Genomic DNA, 23746 nt, shown 5'->3' with positions numbered 1-23746 from the left:
TAAGACAAGCTAAAGTTCATGTGCTTTTCCTATCACAATTAATATGTGAAACCAAAAATGATTGAATTAAGCTGTACATACATATTCCTGTTCAGGATGATTTTGGTACAGAATAAGGGATAAGATGTTATGCCTTTGTTTGCCTTTTCATTGCTGTTGTCCCAGTGTATTTTCAAGTAATCAATACAAACTTCTCAATTTCTAAAGCTTAATATTTTTTTTCTTTTAATTTATGCCTAGTTCTGTCTCTATAATCCCCACATCTATTGGTCTTTTTTTTTTTAATTGGTCTTTAACATAAATAAGTATACAGAGAAAAGAACAGAGAGGAAGGAGGGAGGGAGACAGAAAGATAAAATTAAACTATTCAAATTAGTCTCAAAAATGTATCTTTAAAAATACATAGGAATGAATTCAACAAGAAAAGTACAGAATCAGTGTGAAGAAAATCATAATGTTTCATTAAATAATGTCAAATAAGATATCATAAATGAAGAGCTATATCATGTTCCTGGCTGAAAAGATTATTAAAATGTCAGTTCTTCCCAGTGTAATGTATAATTTTCTTAAAAATACCAGTTCAAATTCCAGTAGGTTTGAGAGAGTTCTGGGAGGTGAGAGAAGGAACTAAGCAAAATGATTTTAAAGTTTATATAGACTGGGACTTCCCTGGTGGCACAGTGGTTAAGAATCCACCTGCCAATGCAGGGGACACGGGTTCGAGCCCTGGTCCAGGAAGATCCCACATGCCGCGGAGCAACTAAGCCCGTGCGCCACAACTACTAAGCCTGCTCTCTAGAGCCCTTGAGCCACAACTACTGAGCCTGCGTGCCACAGCGACTGAAGCCTGTGTGCCTAGAGCCCACACTCCGCAACGAGAAGCCCACGCACCACAACGAAGAGTAGCCCCCACTTGCCGCAACTAGAGAAAGCCCGCGCGCAGCAACGAAGACCTAACGCAGCCAAAAAGAAAATAAATAAATAAATTTATTTTAAAAAAAAAAAGTTTATTACGTAGACTGAGTGAAGTAAGTCAGACAGAGAAAGACAAATATCATATGATATTGCTTATATGTGGAATCAAAAAAAAGGGTACAAATGAACTTATCTACAAAACAGAAAAAGAGTCACAGACATAGAAAACAAACTTATGGTTACCAGGGGGGTGGGTGGGGGAGGGATAAATTGGAAGATTGGGATTGACATATACACTCTACTATATATAAAATAGATAACTAATAAGGACCTACTGTATAGCACAGGGAACTCTACTCAGTACTCTGTAATGGCCTATATGTGAAAAGAATCTAAAAAAGAGTGCATATATGTATATGTATAACAGATTCACTTTGCTGTACACCTGAAACTAACACAACATTGCAAATCAACTATACTCTAATAAAAATTTAAAAATAAGAGTTTATGTAGAATTTCAAGCTTATTTTAAAAAGGTGGTATAGCATAGTGCTTAAGAGCATATAGACCTTGGAGTCAGACTACTGGGGTTCATATCTTGGCTCTACTACTGAGTGCTTTGAAAAGTTATTTAACGTCTCTGTGGCTCATTTTCCCAATCTGCAAAGTGTGAGGATATTAATTCCTATCTCTTGGAATTGTTTTGAGGATAAAACAAGTAAATATACATAAATCACTTATAACCATGCCTTACACATAGAAAATACTTAATTGTTTGCTACTAGCTTTATAGAAATTAGAAATTTTTTAGGAAAAGGACTAGATAAGGGAAATTTGTTCAACTAAATATTCCAATTAGTTGAATTAAGTTACACATTAAGGTATATTATAACATTATAAAGCTGTTATAATCAAAACAGTGTGTCCTTGTAATAGAAAAATAGATTAGTGAAACTAAATAAAGAATCCAGAAATAGATCTAAGTATATATAAGCACCTAACACATGTTTAAAGGTGACATTTCAAATAAACCAGGGAAAGCTGGTTTTATTTAATAATGGTAGAGGCATAATTGGCTGCTCATCTGGTGGGAATAAACAGACCCATATTTGATACTATCGGCAGAAATAAATTTCAGACAGATTAAAGATGTAAAAGCAAGCAACAGATGGAGACAGAAAAGAAAATATATATCTATAATCTCTAGGAGAAAGGAGATCTTTGAAAGCAATACAAGAAACCCAGAAGCCTTTTTTTTTTTATCAGTATGAGATGATAGATGTTAACTAAGCTTACTGGGATAATCATGTCACGATATATATAAGTTAAATCATTATGCTGTACAACTTAAACCTATATTGTATTGTATGTCAGTTATCTCAAAAAAACTGGAAAGAAAAGAGAGAAATCTGAAAGCCATAAAAAAAATAAGTACAGATATGACTTTGTAAAAGTTAATAATTTCTGGCAGAAGATACCATGAGGAGTCTAAAAACAAAAGAACAAACTGGGAGAAAATATTTGCATCATTTAAGACAAAGTTAGGGACTTCCCTGGTGATGCAGTGGTTAAGAATCCACGTGCCAATGCAGGAGACACGGGTTCAATCCCTGGTCCGGGAAGATCCCACATGCCGCCCATGCGCCACAACTACTGAGCCTGCACTCTAGAGCCCGTGCACCACAACTACTGAGCCTGCGCTCTAGAGCCCATGAGCCACAACTACTGAGCCTGCATGCCACAACTATTGAAGCCCGTGCGCCTAGAGCCCGTGCTCCGCAACAAGAGAAGCCACTGCAATGAGAAGCCCGCACACTGCAACGAAGAGTAGCCCCCACTTGCCGCAACTAGAGAAAGCCCACACACAGCAACAAAGACCCAATGCAGTCAAAAATAAATAAAAAATAAAGAATCCAAGAAAGGTGAATAACAATGGAAAAATTAGCAGAGAATAAACATTAAAAATCTCCAAATAAATTTTAAACTAATAAACAAGAAAATACACTCCACTAATTAGTAGTTAGGCAGGAGCAAAATAACATACCATTTTCAATCATTGGATTGGCAAACATTAAAGGGACTTTATAACATCCAGTGCTGGCAGGGATATGAGGAACCAAACATTCTCATCATTGCAGTTGGAGGTGTGGATTGCAGTAAGTAACCTTTTTGATTTGTCAGTACCAAGATTTTAACCTTTGAGTCATTGCTCCCCCTCTTGAAATGTATTCTTCAGAAATAAAAGTATCAGTTATATAAATATATGTGTACTTATGATATGTATTACTGCATTGTTTATAAACGTGACAAATTTGGGGGAAATTTGCATGTTAATGGAAGGATGAATAAATTGTGGAACACAAATTATGTAATAACTTGTAATTATTTAACATAATTATTTGTACATGTCATGTGACTTGAAAGATATTCAAAATCTATTGTTAATTTTTTAAAAAGATATAGCATGTTCGTTTTTTGCTAAAAAAAAAAAGATATATGAGCTTTGAAGTTATATAGAAGGAAAATTTTGGCATTGCCTAATTCAGAAGTATATTACAAGAGACCAAGTATTAGAAGAAACCAGAGTTTATTGTCTTTTTTACTTTGTATATCTCTTTCTTGTTTGACTTACGACCAGCACATATTATTCTTAAAACAAGAAAAAAGACAAAGAATAGAACTTTAGTCTTTAAGTAATAGACTACAGTTTTTTATAATTGTGCTCATTTTTGATACATGGCTATTGTAAAACTATCTACTCATACTAATGTGTTTTGTTTCACTTTAGCAATGTCTGACCGTCAGGAGAGTGCTCTTATAGAGCTAATGGTTTGTACGATTCGTCAAGCTGCTGAGGCACATCCTCCAGTGGGAAGGGGTACCGGCAAGAGAGTAAGTTATATTAGAAATCTACAAAAAAAAAAGAAAAAGAAAGCTTTTAATGTAATTAACTGTCTTAAATATTTGAATATTTTTTGTAAATGATATATGCTGTGGTAGTTCATCTTATATTCTGTCTACTCAGGTTCCAAAATAGATTCTTTGCATCCATGCTTCTATAGCACCTGTGCCTGCTTCTAGTCTAGTATCTTACGAATTTTCACATTCATGTTTGTTAAAGGTACAGAAAGGCTCTGAAGGCAAACTGCCTAGTTTTGGAAGCTCTTCCACTTAACATCTATGTAATCTTTGGACAGTTGATTATTTTCTTTGTTAATTTCCTTACCTATAGTATGGGGCTAATAATGCAGGTGTTATTGCTATTCAAGATGAACTGAGATAATCATGATGGAAAGACTGGCTCCAGTAGTGTGAAGAGGTAGGCAATTCCTCTCTGCCAAAAAAAAAAAAAGTGTTAAACTGGAAAAATTGTCAAAACCCTTATCAAGGCTCTGGAAATTAACCAAAGGTAAAACAACAAATTGAGAAACATTTATGGGCATATCTTGGAGATATTGTAGGTTCAGTTCCAGACCACTATAATAAAGCAAATACCGCAGTAAAGCTAGTCACATGAATTTTTTGGTTTCTTGATGCATAAAAAGTTGTGTTTACACTATACAATAGTCTATTAAGTGCACAATGCTTTATGCCTAGAAAAGCAATGTACATACCTAAATTTAAAACTAGTGTATTGCTAAAAAAATGCTGTTATCTGAGCCTTTAGCGAGTTGCAATCTTTTTGCTGGTGGCAGTTTCTTAAAATAAGACAAAAATGAGGTTTACCTCATTGATGGAGTTTTCCTTTCACAAACAATTTCTATGTAGCATGCAATGCTGTTTGATAGCATTTGACCCACAGTAGAACTTCTTTCAAAATTGGAGTCAGACCTCTCAAACCCTGCCACTGCTTTATCGACTAAGTTCATGTAATATTCTAAATCCTTTGTTGTCATTTCAACAATCATCACAGCATTTTCACCATGAGTAGATTACATCTCTAGAAACCACTTTCTTTGCTCATCCATAAGAAGCAACTCCTCATCTGTTAAAGTTTTTATCATGAGATTTATCACATATTCAGTCTCTGCTTTGAATTCTAGTTCTCTTGCTGTTTTCACCACATCTGCAGTTCCTTCCTCCGCTGAAATCTTGAACCCCTCAAAGTCATTCATGAGGATTGGAATCAACTTCTTCCAAATTCCTGTTAGTGTTGATATTTTGACCTCTTCCCCTTGAATCATGAATAGTCTTAGTGTCGTCTAGGACGCTGAATCCTTTCCAGAAAGTTTTCAATGGACTTTGCACAGATCCATCAAAGGAATCACTATCCATGGCAGCTATAGCCTTACAAAATCTCTTTCTTTACTAATGAAACTTGAAAGTCAGAATTATTCCTTGATCCATGGGCTGCAAAATGGATATTGTGTTAGGAGGCATGAAAACATTATTCTTATGGTTCATCTCCATCAGAGCTCTTGGGTGACCAGATGCCTTGTCAGTGAGCAGTCATGTTTTGAAAGGAATCTTTTCTTTGGGCAGTAGGTCTCAACAGTGGGCTTAAAATATTCACTAAACCATGTTGTAAACAGATGTGCTGTCACCCAGACTTTGTTGTTCCACTGATAGAGAACAGGCAGAGTAGATTGAGCATACTTCTAAGGGCCCTAGGACTTTCAGAATAGCGAATGAGCATTGGCTTCAACTTAAAGTCACCAACTGTATAGCTATGAAAATCCTACGTGGCATCTTCTTTTAATATAATGCTGTTCTGTCTATACTGCAAATCTTTAGTGTAGCCACCTTTATTAATTATGTTAGCTAGATCTTCTGGTTAACTTGCTGAAACTTCTACATCAGCAGTTGCTGCCTCACCTTGAACTCATGTTATAGAGATGGCTTCTTTTCTTAAATCTCATGAACTAGATTCAGCCTTTTCTTTTGCAGCTTCGTCACTTCTCTCAGCTTTCATAGAATTTAAGAGAGTGAGGGCCTTGCTGTGGATTAGGCTTTGGCTTAATGGAATGTTGTGGCTGGTTCAATCTTCTATCCAGATCACTAAAGCTTCTTCCATATCCGCAATAAGGCTGTTTTACTTTCTTATCATTCATGTATTCACTGGAGTAGCACTTTTAATTTCTTTCATGAACTTTTCCTTTGCATTCACAAGTTGGCTAACTGTTTGACTCAGGAGGCCTAGCTTTTGGCCTGTCTCAGCTTTCAACATGCCTTCCCCACTGAGCTTAATCATGTCTAGCTTTTGATTTAAAGTAAGAGATGTGTGGCTCTTCTTTTCACCTGAACACTTAGAGGCTTATTAGGGGTTAGTAAGGTTGTTAATTGGCCTGATTTCAATACTGTTGAGTCTCAGGAAATAGGGAGGCCTGACGAGGGGGAAAAGATGGGGGAACAGCTAGTTGGTGGAGCAGTGAGACACAACACTTATCAAGTAAGTTCCCCATTTTATATGGGTGCAGTTTCTGGCACCCCAAAACAATTAAATGGTAACATCAAAGATCATTGATCACAGATCACCATAACAGGTATAATAATAATGATGAAAAAGTTTGAAATATTGCAAGAATTACCAAAATGTGGCACAGAAACAGACACACAAACACAAAATGAGCAAATGCTGTTGGGAAAATGGTATCAATAGACTTGCTCAACACAGGGTTGTCACAAAGTTCCAATTTGTTTTCTTCAAAAAAGCAATATCTGCAAAGCATAATAATGAGGTGTGCTTGTATTTTTGAAAAACTGCTGAAGCTTCAGGTTAAAGCTGTAGGAGTCTACAGCCTTCCTGCCTAGGGTTACAGTATACACAGAACCCACAAACTTGATTGGTGACATCTGTAATTTTACCAGAGTGGCACCGTATGTAAAAACCAGCAACTTTGCTGTCAAAGGAAGCAGACTCAATATGGGACAAATGGGAAAAGTCCACAGCTTTGTCGACTAGAAATGGCAGAAACAAATAAGGAAAACCTGTACCTGTGATATTCAGAGATTGTGTCTGCAAGTTGGTAAGAATAGTGAACCAGCCAAGAATCTAACAAAAAAATGCTAGAAATGAGAAAGCCATAAAAGGATTAATAAACTCTTCATACATCCCTGGCTGACTGGGAAACCTGAGAGAACCCAGTGGAAAATAAAAGTCAAGCAAACTTACACAGTGGCTGAAGTTTGAATGTGCTCTCTATCCCACAAACAGATCAGGTCTCAGAGACTAGGAGCCCTGTAAATTTGGAGCATTTGAGCACCACCTCTACGCAAATCATTGGCTGACTAGTGATCTATTGAAACACAGAGGAGACTCCCAGGAAGACAGGCTGAAAAACAAAAATAAGAATAAAAATTCACAACAGAAGCCACTCATCATGGGAGAGACAAATTACACAGTTTAAGTTAAAGATTAATTTGTTAAAATGACACTTAGAAAAATAATTTTTAAATACATAGTTATTACAGGATATTATCCAAAAATGTCCACTCTTCCAGAAAAATTGAAACCATGCAAAAAACAAAAACACAGTAAAGTGTGACCAGACTCAGGGGAAAAAAGTAGACAGTAGAAATGGTTTCTCAGTAGGCGCAATTGTTGGGTTTAGCAAATACTTCAGAGCCCTTTTTTATAAATATGTTCAAAGAATTATAGGACAATAGGTTCAGAGAATTCCAGGAAAAGATGATAACAACAAATAAGGAATCTCAGTAATTCCAATTTTTCAAATGGAAATTCATGAGTTGAAAAGTACAGTAACAAAAATTTAAAATTTATTAGATAAGCTCAACAGATGTGAGATGACAGAAGAAACAGTGGACATGAAAGATTAATAGAAATTATTCATTCTGAAAAAAACAGGAAAAAAGATGAAGAGAAATGAACAGAGCCTAAGAAATGTGTGAAACAACATCAAGTCACCAAATTTGTGTAATGGAGTGCTACAAAGAAAGGAGTGAGAGAAAGAAACAGGAAGGAAAAACATTTTAAGAATTGCCAAAAACTTCCCAAATTTGATGAGAAATGTTAATCCACAGATCCAAGAAATTTAACAAAACCCAAATAGTATAAACACAAAATATCTACCTCTAGACACAGGGTAGTCACACTGTTAAAAGCTAAAGACATAAAATCTTGAAAGCTGCAAGAAAAAAAATAACTCATGTGGAGGACAACAGCAATAGATTAGCAGTTGACTTATCAGAAGTAGTTAAGGCCAGAAGACAGTAGAATGGCAATCACCGAAAGACAACAAAATTGCCAACCAAGAATTCTAAATCCAGTAAAATTATCTTTCAAGTATGAAAGTGAAATAAAAACATTCCCATATAAACAGAGATTGAGAGACATGTTAGAAGACCTGCCTTAGAAGAAATACTAAAACAAGTCCTTCCAGCTGTAAAGAATGGAAACTCTAATCCACAGGAGGAAATAGAGAGTACCAGAAATGGTAAATATGTGGGTGGATATAAAAGGCTGTGTATATTATAGTTTTTTTAATTTTTAAAGAGACATGAGATTATTTAAAGCAACAATTATAGCACTGTAGTGTTAAGATTATAATATATATAGATATATGAGAATAACACAAAGAAGGGTAAAGGAAGTAGAACTCTCTTGGAGTAAAATTGCTGTATTTTGCTATAATTAATTCATTATTAATCTGAAGTTAGTTGTAATAAGTTGAAGAAGTATATTGTAATCCCTAGAGTAACTACTCATACCTAAAAAAGGAAAATGAAACCAACAGATAAATTGTAATAGCACACTAAAAAATGTTTAACTGCAAAGAAGGCAGTAAAGGACGAAGAAAGGGGAGAAAAAAAGATGTAAGATATATAGATAACAAATAGCCCAATGGCTGACATAAATTTAACCATATTAAACATTACATTAAATACGAATATAGGAAAGACTCCAAAAAGTAGAGACTGAGAAAACTAAAGACTGGGTATGAAATGATAATAAGGAATTATTGTTTAATTTTGTTGGCGATGTAAAGCTTAATTATTCTTGCATCTTCATCTGTTAGAGACATAATTAAATATTAGGAGTGAAATGATATACAAAGAACTTGCCTTAAAATGCTACAGAAGACCATTGTTTCGGGGTGCACAAGGAGAGGGGATTCACAGCACCTCCTAAACCAGCTCCAGAGACGGGCGCAAGCCGCGGCTATCAGCGCGGACACCAGAGACAGGTATGAAACACTAAGGCTGCTGCTGCAGCCAGCAAGAAGCCTGTGTGCAAGCGCAGGTCACTATCGACACCTCCCCTCCCAAGAGCCTGTGCAGCCCGCCACGGCCAGGGTCCTGTGATCCAGGGACAACTTCCCCGGGAGAAGACACGGCGCACCTCAGGCTGTTGCAACATCATGCTGGCCTCTGATGCCGCAGGCTCGCCCCACATTCCGTACCCCTCCCTCCAACTGGCCTGAGTGAGCCAGACCCCCTGTCAGCTGCTACTTTAACCCAACCCTGTCTGAGCGAAGAACAGATGCCCTCGGGAGACCTATACACAGAGGCAGGGCCAAATCCAAAGCTGAACCCCAGGAGCTGTTCAAACAAAGAAGAGAAAGGGAAATCTCTCCCAGCAGCCTCAGGAGCAGTGGATTAAATCTCCACAGTCAACTTGATGTACCCTGCAACTGTGGAATACCTGAATAGACAACAGATCAGCCCAAAATTCAGGCGGTGGACTTTGGGAGCAATAATATATATTTTTTATTCCTTTTTCTCTTTTTCCGTGTGACTGACAGGGTCTTGGTCCTCCAACCAGGTGTCAGGCCTGTGCCTCTAAGGTTGGAGAGCCGAGTACAGGACATTGGTCCACCAGAGACCTCCCAGCTCCACATAATATCGAACAGCGAAAGCTCTCCCAGAGAGGTCCATCTCAACACTAAGACCTAGCTCCACTCAATGACCAGCAAGCTACAGTGCTAGACTCCCTATGCCAAACAACTAGCAAGACAGAAACACAACCGCACCCATTAGCAAAGAGGCTGCCTAAAATCATAATAGGGTCACAGACACCCCAAAACACACCACCAGACGCGGTCCTGCCCACCACAAAGACAAGATCCAGCCTCATCCACCAGAACACAGGCACTAGTCCCCTCCACCAGGAAGCCTACACAACCCACTGAACCAACCTTAGCCACTGGGGGCAGACACCAAAACAACGGGAACTACGAACCTGCAGCCTGCAAAAAGGAGACCCCAAACACAGTAAGTTAAGCAAAATGAGAAGACAGAGAAACACACAGCAGATGAAGGAGCAAGGTAAAAACCCACAGACCAAACAAATGAAGAGGAAATAGGCAGTTTACCTGAAAAAGAATTCAGAGAAATGATAGTAAAGATGATCCAAAATCTTGGAAATAGAATGGAAAAATACAAGAAACGTTTAACAAGGACCTAGAAGAACTAAAGAGCAAACAAACAGTAATGAACAACACAATAAATGAAATTAAAAATTCTCTAGAAGGGCTCAATAGCAGAATAACTGAGGCAGAAGAACAGATAAGTGACCTGGAAGATAAAACGGTGGAAATAACTACTGCAGAGCAGAATAAAGAAAAAAGAATGAAAAGAATTGAGGACAGTCTCAGAGACCTGTGGGGCAACATTAAATGTACCAACATTCGAATTATAGGGGTCCCAGAAGAAGAAGAGAAAAAGAAAGGGACTGAGAAAATATTTGAAGAGATTATAGTTGAAAACTTCCCTAATATTGGAAAGGAAATAGTTAATCAAGTCCAGGAAGCACAGAGAGTCCCATACAGGATAAATCCAAGGAGAAACATGCCAAAACACATATTAATCAAACTGTCAAAAATTAAATACAAAGACAAAATATTAAAAGCAGCAAGGGAAAAAACAACAAATAACGTACAAGGGAATCCCCATAAGGTTAACAGCGGATCTTTCAGCAGAAACTCTGCAAGCCAGAAGGGAGTGGCAGGACATATTTAAAGTGATGAAAGGGAAGAACCTACAACCAAAATTACTCTACCCAGCAAGGATCTTATTCAGATTCCACGGAGAAATTAACACCTTTACAGACAAGCAAAAGCTAAGAGAATTCAGCACCACCAAACCAGCTTTACAGCAAATGCTAAAGGAACTCCTCTAGGCAGGAAACACAAGAGAAGGAAAAGACCTACAATAACAAACCCAAAACAATTAAGAAAATGATAATAGGAACATACATATCCATAATTACCTTAAATGTAAATGGATTAAATGCTCCAAACAAAAAACATCGACTGGCTGAATGGATACAAAAACAACACCCGTATATATGCTGTCTACAAGAGACCCTCTTCAGACCTAGGGACACATACAGACTGAAAGTGAGGGCATGGAAAAAGATATTCCATGCAAATGGAAAACAGAAGAAAGCTGGAGTAGCAATCCTCATACCAGACAAAATAGACTTAAAATAAAGACTCTTACAAGAGACAAAGAAGGACACTACACACATTGATCAAGGGATCAATCCACGAAGAAGATATAACAATTGTAAATATTTATGCACCCAACATAGGAGCACCTCAATACATAAGGCAAATGCTCACAGCCATAAAAGGGGAATTCGACAGTAACACAAGCATAGCAGGGGACTTTAACACCCCACTTTCACCAATGGACAGATCATCCAAAATGAAAATAAGTAAGGAAACACAAGCTTTAAGTGATACATTAAACAAGATGGACGGGGGCTTCCCTGGTGGCGCAGTGGTTGAGAATCCGCCTGCTAATGCAGGGGACATGGGTTCAAGCCCTGCTCCGGGAAGATCCCACATGCCACAGAGCAACTAGGCCCGTGAGCCACAATTACTGAGCCTGTGCATCTGGAGCCCGTGCTCCGCAACAAGAGAGGCCGCGATAGTGAGAGGCCCGCGCACCGCGATGAAGAGTAGCCCCCGCTTGTCGCAACTAGAGAAAGCCCTCGCACAGAAACAGACCCAACACAACCATAAATAAATAAATAAACAAACAAACAGACAAACAAGGTGGACTTAATTGATATTTAATGTCGCAACTAGAGAAAGCCCTCGCACAGAAATGAAGACCTAACACAGCCATAAATAAATAAATAAAATTTAAAAAAAAATACCTAGAAACAAATGACAATGAAAACACGACGACCCAAAACCTATGGGTTGCAGCAAAAGCAGTTCTAAGAGGGAAGTTTATAGCTATACAAGCCTACCTCAAGAAACAAGAAAAATCTCAAGTAAACAATCTAACCTTACACCGAAAGCATTTAGAGGAAGAAGAACAAAAAAACCCAAAGTTAGCAGAAGGAAAGAAATCATAAGGATCAGATCAGAAATAAATGAAAAAGAAATGAAGGAAGCAATAGCAAAGATCAATAAAACTAAAAGCTGGTTCTTTGAGAAGATAAACAAAATTGATAAAGCATTAGCCAGACTCATCAAGAAAAAAAGGGAGAAGACTCAAATCAATAGAATTAGAAATGAAAAAGGAGAAGTAACAACTGACACTGCAGAAATACAAAGGATCATGAGAGATTACTACAGGCAACTATATGCCAGTAAAATGGATAACCTGGAAGAAATGGACAAAGGCTTAGAAAAGCACAACCTTCTGAGACTGAACCAGGAAGAAATAGAAAATATAAACAGACCAGTCACAAGCACTGAAGTTGAAACTGTGATTAAAAATCTTCCAGCAAACAAAAGCCCAGGACCAGATGGCTTCACAGGCAAATTCTATCAAACATCTGGAGAAGAGCTAACACCTATCCTTCTCAAACTCTTCCAAAATATAGCAGAGGGAGGAACACTCCCAAACTCATTCTACGAAGCCACCATCATCCTGATACCAAAACCAGACAAAGATGCCACAAAAAAAGAAAACTACAGGCCAATATCACTGATAAACATAGATGCAAAAATCCTCAACAAGATAGTAGCAAACAGATTCCAACAGCACATTAAAAGGATCATACACCATGATCAAGTGGGGTTTTTCCCAGGAATGCAAGGATTCTTCAATGTATGCAAATCAATCTATGTGATACACCATATTAACAAAGTGAAAGATAAAAACCATGTGATCATCTCAGTAGATGCAGGAAAAGCTTTTGACAAAATTCAACACCCATTTATGATAAAAACCCCCCAGAAAGTTTGCATAGAGAGAACTTACCTCAACATAATAAAGGCCATATATGACAAACCCACAGCCAACATCATTCTCAATGGTGAAACACTGAAACCATTTCCACTAAGATGAGGAACAAGACAAGGTTGCCCACTCTCACCACTATTATTCAACATAGTTTTGGAAGTTTTAACCACAGCAATCAGAGAAGAAAAAGAAATAAAATGAATCCAAATCAGAAAATAACAAGTAAAGCTGTCACTGTTTGCAGATGACATGATACTATACATAGAGAATCCTAAAGACGCTACCAGAAAACTACTAGAGCTAATCAGTGAATTTGGTAAAGTAGCAGGATACAAAATTAATGCACAGAAATCCCTTGCATTCCTATACAGCAATGATGAAAAATCTGAAAGAGCATTTAAGGAAACACTCCCATTTACCACTGCAACAAAAAGAATAAAATACCTAGGAATAAGCCTACCTAAGGAGACAAAAGACCTGTATGCAGAAAACTATAAGACACTGATGATAGAAATTTAAGGTGATACAAACAGATGGAGAGATATACCATGTTCTTGGATTGGAAGAATCAACATTGTGAAAATGACTATACTACCCAAAGCAATCTACAGATTCAGTGCAATTCCTATCAAACTACCAATGGCATTTTTCACAGAACTAGAACCAAAAATTTCACAATGTGTATGGAAACACAGAAGACACCGAATAACCAAAGCAATCTTCAGAAAGAAAAACGGAGCTGGATTAATCAGGCTCCCGGACTTCAGACTATACTACAAAGTTACAGAAATCAAGGCAGTATGGTACTGGCACAAAAACAGAAATATAGATCTATGGAACAGGATAGAAAGCCCAGAGATAAACCCATGCACATATGGTCACTTTATTTTTGGTAAAGGAGGAAAGAATATACAATGGAGAAAAGACAGTCTCTTCAGTAAGTGGTGCTGAGAAAACTGGACAGCTACATGTAAAAGAATGAAATTAGAACACTTCCTAACACCATACACAAAAATAAACTCAAAATAGATTAAAGACCTAAGTGTAAGGCCAGACACTATAAAACTCTTAGAGGAAAACATAGGCAGAACACTCTATGACATAAATCACAGCAAGATCATTTTTGACCCACTTCCTAGAGAAATGGAAATAAAAACAAAAATAAACAAATGGGACCTAATGAAACTTAAAAGCTTTTGCACAGCAAAGGAAACCATAAACAAGACGAAAAGACAACCCTCAGAATGGGAGAAAATATTTGCAAACAAAGCAACTGACAAAGGATTAATCTCCAAAATATACCAGCAGCTCATGCAGCTCAATATCAAAAAAACAAACAACCCAATCCAAAAATGGGCAGAAGATCTAATAGACTTCTCTCCAAAAAAGATATACAGATTGCCAACAAACATATGGAAGGATGCTCAACATCACTAACCATTAGAGAAGTGCAAATCAAAACTACAATGAGAAAAAAAAAAAAAAAAAAACTACAATGAGGTATCACGTCACACTGGTCAGAATTGCCATCAGCAGAAAATCTACAAACAATAAATGCTGGAGACGGTGTGGAGAAAAGGGAACGCTCTTGCACTGTTGCTGGGAATGTAAATTGATACAGCCACTATGGAGAACAGTCTGGAGGTTCCTTAAAAAAATAAAAATAGAACTACCATATGACCGAGCAATGCCACTACTGGGCATATACCCTGAGAAAACCATAACTCAAAAAGAGTCATGCACCAAAATGTTCATTTCAGCTCTATTTACAATAGCCAGGACATGGAAGCAACCTAAGTGACCATCGACAGATGAATGGATAAAGAAGATGTGGCACATACATTCAATGGAATATTACTCAGCCATAAAAAGAAACGAAATTGAGTTATTTGTAGTGAGGTGGATGGACCTAGAGTCTGTCATACAGAGTGAAGTAAGTCAGAAAGAGAAAAACAAATACCGTATGCTAACACATATACATGGAATCTAAAAAAAAAAATGGTCATGAAGAACGTAAAGGCAAGACGGGAATAAAGACGCAGACCTACTAGAGAATGGACTTGAGGACACGGATAGGGGGAAGGGTAAGCTGGGAGGAAGTGAGAGGGTGGCCTTGACATATATACACTACCAAGTGTAGAATAGATAGCTAGTGGGAAGCAGCCGCATAGCACAGGGAGATCAGCTCTGTGCTTTGTGACCACCTAGAGGGGTGGAATAGGGAGGGTGGGAGGGAGAAGATATGGGGATATAGGTATATGTATAGCTGACTCACTTTGTTATAAAGCAGAAACTAACACACCATTGTAAAGCAATTATACTCCAATAAAGACGTTTAAAATTAAAAAATGCTACAGAAGAAAAAAAAACTTTAGGGAAATTGATGAAACAATAATGACAAAATGAGTGTTTTTGAAATTTTCCAAAATAAAAGTTTTAAGAATATGTAATGTCCTAATTTTGAATGACAGCCCCTTCAGGCTCATTTCTTATTGTTTTGGCATGTCATCATTTTTTGAGTGCTTTCTTTCAGAGCAAAATGTCCCCGGCTCACTTTCTACCTTTATTGCTTATGTTAGTTATCTATTCCTACGTATAAGAAATTACAATAGTTGCCCCTTACCCATGTTTTGTCTTCCCACAGTTTCAGTTACCAGTCAGCTATGATCCAAAAATATTAAATGGAAAATTCCAAAAGTAATCTGTTGATAAGTTTGAAGTTGCATGCTGTTATGAGAAGCATGATGAAATCTCATGCCATCCAGCTTTGTCCCTCTCCATCCTGCCCGGGGCATTGAATCATACCATTGTCCAGTGTATCCCACCAGTTAGTCACTTAGTGGTTGTTGTAAGTCATCAGATTGACTGTCACAGTATTGCAGTGTTTGTGTTCAAGTAACCCTTATTTTACTTAATAATCGCCTGAATGCCCAAGAGTAGTGATGTTGGCAATTTGGATATGTCAAAGAGAAGCCGTAAGTTCTTCCTTTAAGTGAATAGGTGAAAGTTCTAGACTTAACAAGGAAAGAAAAAAATCATATGCTGAGTTTGCTAAGATCTTCGTTAAGAATAGATTTCTATCTGAAATTGTGAGGAAGGAAAAAGAAATTCCTATTAGTTTTGCTGTCACACCTCAAACTGCAAAAGTGATAGCCACAGTGCTTGATGAGTTCTTAGTTAAGATGGAAAAGGTGTTAAATTTATACAGGATATTTAGAGAGAGAGAGAGACCACATTCACATAACTGTTATTACAGTATATTGTTATAATTGTCCTATTTTATTAGTTATTTTTGTTAATCTCTTACTATGCCTAATTTATCAATTAAACTTTATCATAGGCATGTTTGTATCGGCAAGAAACATAGTATATAGAGGGTTCGGAATGATCCGCAGTTTCAGACATCTGCTGGGGGTCTTGGAATGTATCCCACATGGATTGAGGGGGACTACCATACTTCAAAACTTAGAGGCTTAAAGCAATAAGTATTCATGGTCTCATATAGTTTCTGTGGGTCAGAAATTTGTGAGTGGCTTAGCTGTTCATTTGGTTTAGATTCTCTCATAGGGTTGCAGTTAAGATGTTAGCCAGGGCTTTAACCTCTGAAGTCTTGATAGTAAATTTACTTCTTCCATAACGGTTCATTCACATGGTTGGCAAGTTAGTGTTGATTGTTGGTAAGAGGCCTTAGATCCTTACCATGTTGACCTCTCAGTAGGACTGTTTCAAGGCTGCCAGCCTCCCCCAGAATGAATGGTCCAAAAGAGAGTAAGGTGGACACTTGTGTGTGTTTTATGACCTCAAGAGTCATACAGTATAATTCCCGCAATATTCCTTAGATTACACGTCAGCCTTATTCATTTTCAGAAGAGATTCTATTAAGGGCATGAATACCAGGAGACAGTGGTCAATTGGGAGTCACCTTGTAGGCTGATACTACATTAGCCTAGCACAGGAATCTCCCACGAGCCCTTGTTCCTTTTGATATAGAGTAATATGTAAAGATCAAAATCTTGTTACTAGGGATACTCATTGTCAATTGGTTATCATTTCTGCTAGGCACCATTCGTACACAGAGCTAAGAAATATATGTATTTCTCTATATATACACATATGTTTAAATCATGCATTCATATTGATATTTCTGACTTAAATTTAGCATAACAGGGTTTTTACCTCTTTGCTTTTATGTTTTCCATTTTTATTTTTTGGAAATACGTAAAAAATTTACATAGTTAAAAAGTCAAAACCATGTAAAAAATATATATATATATTTAGAGAAGTCTTTCTTATATGCCTCCCTCTACAGCCCTTTGCTACCAGTAACCATTTGTATTTGATTTTTTCTATCCTTCCAGTGTTTCATTCTGCAAATATAGATAAATGCATGCACACATACAGATATGTGTATTCTTATTCTCCATTCTCCTCCCTCTCAATCTCCTATCTCCTACAAAGGATAGCATACTTTATATGGTGTTCTGTACCTTACATTTTAATTTAACAGTATATCCTGGGTATTACTCCATAACTTGATTTGGAGATCTTCATTTTCTTATGGCTATATATGATCTATTACGTGGATATAGTATTGAGAGTCTTTTGGGTCAGTCTTTTGCTGGAAATAATGTGCAGCAAATAATATTGTGTCATTTCGTACTTGTACCAGGTGTGTTGGTGGGGTAGATTGGTAAACTGGGACTGCTAGGGCAAAGGAAAAATATGTATATAATTTTGTTGAGTATTGGCAAATTCCCCTTCATAGATATTATGCCATTTTTGCTGTCCCATCGGAGATATTGTGAGGATTAAATGAGTTCATGTGTATAGAGTGCCTGACACGATGACCGTTTAATCAAAATAGCTGTTACCCTAAAGTCAACATCCTTAGACCTTTCCTACATTGTCAAATGAATTTCAAGACTTCTCAATATCCTGCATACATTTCTAGATATATATTTCACTTTACATGTAGCCCCTTTAATTGCTTTGTGCAGAACCAAACATGACACTTGGTGGTAGATCATTCCAAAATGTTATTTTATATGTTTAAGAGGTTGAAAAACAACCTGAAAGAAGAATCAGATAGGAGGCCCTATTACTTCTTTCATACATTCTCAAACATTGGGGTTTACATTTATAAAGTGGCAATTCACATTGGAATGTTTCTGTCCCATAAAACCATTCAACATTATGATGGTAAATTCCTTCAAGATAATAAACTGCAGAATACTTTGGGGAAATAATTATCCTAACTGAGCCTGCATTTTAATATTTTATTTTTGGAACCACCTATAGTTTAGCTAGTTGAATACAGGCTAAGGTGAAGGGCTCTAATCTGTTCAGTGATCACAGGCTGTACCCCTCTGTCTTGATTATTGCCTAACAGATTTATGGCTTAATTACAAGAACAATCAAATATAAATGAGTCCAGAGACATTGTTAGTATATGCTTTAAAAATAAGTGAAAATTTACTAGCTGCTGATGGTATTAAAAAAGGATTGCTTGCTAAAGTACTTTTAGAATAGTTTATTTAGCCTAGGGGAGATAACTTAATATTTTGAGATTAAAACTGTAGAAAAATTATTTCACCATTGGTTCCAGTATTTTTATATTCATAACTGGTTTTTTAGAAATGTTTTTGTTTTTATTTAAACAAGTAGTAACTTATCTAAAATAAGTAGCTATTTAATAAAGTAATAGTAATAAAGTAATTTGAATAAAACTAGATGCATTTATTTTAGTAGTTTGTTAAGCTTTTCTGAAAATTCTGTTATATTATCTGCCAGTGCTTCATCATCTTTGTAACATTCTAGATTTATAAATTAGTACATGACACTCTTATTCTTTGCCCATTTAAATTTATTTCTAGGTGCTAACTGCCAAAGAAAGGAAAACTCAAATTGATGATAGAAACAAATTGACTGAGCATTTTATCATCACACTGCCTATGTTGCTATCAAAGGTACAGTTTCATTTACAGTTTTGTGATAATATGCCACTGAGTTTGCTTATTACACTGTACTATTAAAGTAGTTACTTCGTTTTCTTTGCTTCTCCTTCTAGTATTCTGCAGATGCAGAGAAGGTAGCAAACTTGCTACAAATCCCACAGTATTTTGATCTAGAAATTTATAGCACAGGTAGAATGGAAAAGGTAAGACACTATAAAATTGAAATTCTGCTATTATAGTCAGTTTTATTAACTGGATTATTTTATTTTCATGTAATATATAGGCTTATTTGTTATTTGACAGATGCTTTTTTAAATTTTTGTTATTAATCTAAATATCATAATTTTTCTTTTTTTTCCTCCTCAGCATCTAGATGCTTTACTAAAACAGATTAAATTTGTTGTGGAGAAACACGTAGAATCAGATGTTCTAGAAGCCTGCAGTAAAACCTATAGCATCTTATGCAGTGAAGAATATACCATCCAGAACAGAGTTGACATAGCTCGAAGCCAACTGATTGATGAGTTTGTAGATCGATTCAATCATTCTGTGGAAGATCTGTTGCAAGAGGTCTGTTTTAAAGTTAATGTGTACATATAATGATTTTGGCTAATAATTTTTCAAGGTAGCTGAGTTTTAAATTGTTTCCATTTTAAAATAAAATCTAATAGAATTCTCTACTCCTTTCAAAACTTAGCAGCATTATTGCAGTTGTTCATTTTATGAAGATCAGCCTTAGTTACACTTCATTTTTATTTTAAAAACCTGTTTCATAAAAGACAGACTTTTTTTTTTCTCTTTTAAGAAAGGTCTGACTTTTCTTAAGTCATTTTTTCATTTTCTATTCCTGGGACCTAATTTGCATTTTAATATTACTGAACTATTATGATGTGCTCATGAATAGAACATAAAAATTGTGTGCTTATAAAGGATGGCTGCTTACCAGTGGTGTGCCCAAGATAGCAGCAAGCATCTCCAACTGGTTATTTTTATAATTATTTCTGTGATTCCTGCCTCTTGCCCTCTCCTTTCAATCTATGTAAGGCAATCTGGAATTCCCACAGCTTTGTATGTCCTGACGGCCAGGCTGATAGAATTTACTTTTAATCCATGTAATCAGTTTTCCCCTACTTTTCATTTTTAATTTTAACTTTTAATTTTTTCAACCATTTTTTGATTTTCATTGTGATTTTGAAGTTACAGATGTAACTGACAATCAGTAAAATCTTTGAAATAACCAATAAAATCTTTAAAGTACCTATCCTTTCACGCAGCAGTTTCAAGGAATTTATCCAAAGGTATTAATCAGAAAATTGTACAAAGTCACGTTTATGACATTGTTTAAAATGCAAAAGTGGTTATTTCTGGGTGTTGGGCTTATGGGTGTTTTTTACTTTTTGTTTTTTTGCTTATTTGTATTTTCTCATTTATCAACAGAGAATATATACTATTTATATAATAAAAAAGAATTTTTCTTTAGGCAGTAAGTATTAATAGACTTTCATGTGAATTTGAGGATGAGTAAATTTATGGTATTAAGGTACTGTCTGCTCTTTTTTTTATAGGGAGAAGAAGCTGATGATGATGATATTTACAATGTTCTTTCTACATTAAAGCGGTTAACCTCTTTCCACAAGTATGTCATTTTATTTAAAGTAGATTTAATGAATAACCTATATTAGTCAACATAAAACAAACTGATTGTAATGTTTAACATCCATGTAACAATGGGAAATTTTAGAGAAATACTGAGATGTTGTGATGTTTTCTTTTTATTGTTCAGATTTCCTCCAAATAAATATGAGTTTTTATTATAATTTGATTACTTAAGGAGTAAGATTTATCATTCAGTGTAATGAATGTACACTGTACACTGTAGAAGTTTAAGATAATCAGTATAATTAACAAATTATATGGGCTTATTCTGCAGCTAGAGTTTTTATAGGTATAATTTTCAGTTGATAGCTCTTAGAAATCATACTAAATAAAAATCACAGCTTTGGAGAAAGCCACAAAATTGTTTCTATAAGCTTTTTTTCCTGAATTGTTCTTGTTTGTCTAGTTTGTTTATTATTGTGTTCATACTATGTAGAAGAACTGTTAGATTTGAATAAGGAAAAAAGGCTCAGATCAGTGAAATAGGTGTCATTTTCAAATTGGAATTTGCATATTCCTTGTAATGAAACATGCTTATCTTCTCCATAGAGAAAGGAAAATAAAGAACTTTGTTGTGAAAAAGAATGTTTAGGTGTAGCCCTTACTTTAATGAATACTTCAGATTTCAAAAGCAGTGTCTAAAATCTAAGCCTTTTCTGTATACACAAGTACATTTTTGGAATTCCATGGAGAAACAAACTCTTATTTGAAAAAATATTTTGACATCTGAAAATAAAAGTTGACAACCAGTGTCAAAACGCCTATTTAAGAAAATATTTTGACGTTTGAAAATAAAAGTTGACAGTCAGTAATCATACTATTTTTAGTAGCAGAGCTCATGAGAATTTACACTGTCAGTGTTATCTCATTCAGAAGTCCTCAGCACATGTAAATAGCTACACTAAAGTTTTTGAACTGTGCCATATTTCCTTTACCCTGACTTTGTCTTTATTTATCTCCATCTCGTGAATACAAATCTCTTTTTCAAAAATACGCATGTATTTATACTTTGAAATTCTGAATGAATTTGTTTAAATGTGCTTTAAAACATACTAGAAAGAAATGGTAACCTTCACTTTAACATATGAAGTTTTATTGTTATTAATTTCTTTTAATGAATTCTTAATATCAGCTTCCACTCTGTCTTTCTCTACCCGTCTCCCTCTTCTCTTCTCCCCCTCTCATTCCCCCCTTCCTTCTTTTTTTCTTTCTCTCTTTCTTTGTTTTTTTCTCCCTCTCCCTCTCCCTCTTTCTCTTTTTCTAAGTTTGGGGACTTGAACATTTCCTTATGGAACTTTTACAATTCTACTAGAAAATGAAGTTACTTTATTCTTCCCCCATTGAAACTGAGCTCAACAAATTTAAACCTTCCTCCACTCTAGAATAAAGTTAATGCATTTTTGTTTATTTTAGCGCTCATGATCTCACAAAATGGGATCTGTTTGGTAATTGCTACAGATTATTGAAGACTGGAATTGAACATGGAGCTATGCCAGAACAGGTAGGAGTTTATTGATATTCTTCCTGTGTCATTTTAGAAAGTTTTTCTGATATCGTGTAGGATTATCAAAAGCCTTTCATGGAACATAGTTGATAATTCTTAAACGCAGCCACTTCCTTTGAGAATTATTGCCATAGTGATTCAGTGTTACAGATAGATATAGTATATCTTCAGATTTGAGCAGAAAAAAATAGAAAAAGTTTGCTATAATGTAGCAAAAGTTTAATATTTAATTTTGACATAAACATTATTACTCTTTTAGGGAAAATACCATTACTTACTATAGTAGCAATTTCAAAACTTCATCAGTTTAATATAATGAAAATTTCTGATCATGGCTGTATTTCAGGCACTGTTCTAGGTAATGATAATAGTAAGCCTTAGATATGGCTTAGTTTTTGTGGTGAATCATATTTACATAAGTTTGGAGGCCTTTAGCAGATTTTAGACTTTTTTGCATTCATACGTAAGTTGGAGTGAAAAGGGCAGGAATTCAACAAACTTTCTCCAGTCTGGAAGAGACTTGGAATAGTCAACTTAATTATCATACAGAGAATTAAGAATTTAATACTTCTGTATGAGAATTAACTTGTTAATTACTAATTAACAATTATAATTATTGCTAATTAACAGTAACAATCTGTTATTAAGAATTAAGGGTTATTTTATACATTGCAGACATTCATGTAGACCAGAACACCAACCCCATAAGTTAGGTATAAGGTGGTGTTTAGGTGTGAGCTCATCCATTCCTGTTTTGGTAATATGGGATGCTTAGATGACACTTCATTGTACTAAAGTAATCAATAGATATAACAAAATTATAATTCCATGTTAAAAGTTTATCATGGAAACAATGCTTTATTATTGCTATGATTAACTCTTAAATTGCCTTAATTCATGTCTTTGAGCTCTACTTTATAGCCACTGTTAATAACAAATGTCCCTGATGATGTTAGGTGTTTTATTATAGCTTGTGGGAAAATGCTGAAAATTTGACCCCTTGTTTTTCTTCATTTATTGTTTACTCTTCAGCTTTGATCCTCTTTTCATCTCAAACTTTTCAGTAGCCTAAATGCAATTCACTGAGATTCTAAGCTGTCCTTCAGAGTTGAAAGGGAATGATAGAGTTAAGATAATCTTTTTTTTTGGTTTTCACATTTTCCTCAAGAAGAGAATAAGAATAGCACTTCTCTGTTTTATCTGGAGATTATAACTATATCTAAATTTATTTTTAATTCTCCATACCATCATTTATTGTCTTAGACCTGACTTGTTACAGTCTCACAATGTTTTTCTGTGATTATGTTGGTTTTCTGTTATTTATTTTTTTATTTTTTATTTATTTATTTATTTATTTTATTTTGACTGCATATGCATTATCTACCCAATTTTGTTTTAATTTCTTTGAGTAAGAGAGCATTTATGTGACATTTGCTTTAACTTTGTTAACTTCTTAGACACATATTCTTTACTTGAAACGTGTATGAAGTTTGAGTACATCACTACTAGATTGTACACTTATTTATTTTAGCAATCAGAAATTATTTAGCATTTAGCACCTCTTAGAAACATCTCTTTAGATACCCAGTACTGAGAATCCAAAACCTGTATT

At 35.5% G+C, this 23746-nt stretch overlaps 1 protein-coding gene across 1 annotated transcript in view; it reads left to right on the top strand.

Moving 5' to 3' along the window:
- The window catches only part of STAG1 (stromal antigen 1), a 425667-nt gene that overhangs the window by 354237 nt on the left and 47684 nt on the right, over positions 1 to 23746 (top strand). Inside the window, 6 exon segments of the mRNA XM_036851044.1 lie at positions 3704 to 3807; positions 18894 to 18986; positions 19088 to 19177; positions 19341 to 19544; positions 20540 to 20610; positions 22044 to 22131. Coding sequence (XP_036706939.1) covers positions 3704 to 3807; positions 18894 to 18986; positions 19088 to 19177; positions 19341 to 19544; positions 20540 to 20610; positions 22044 to 22131 — 650 coding nt within the window.

This window comes from Balaenoptera musculus, chromosome 4, assembly GCF_009873245.2.
Source record: "Balaenoptera musculus isolate JJ_BM4_2016_0621 chromosome 4, mBalMus1.pri.v3, whole genome shotgun sequence".
NCBI lineage: Eukaryota > Metazoa > Chordata > Mammalia > Artiodactyla > Balaenopteridae > Balaenoptera > Balaenoptera musculus.
The sequence above is the reverse complement of the archived record's forward strand: the minus strand, read 5'-3'. Positions and strand labels throughout refer to the sequence as shown.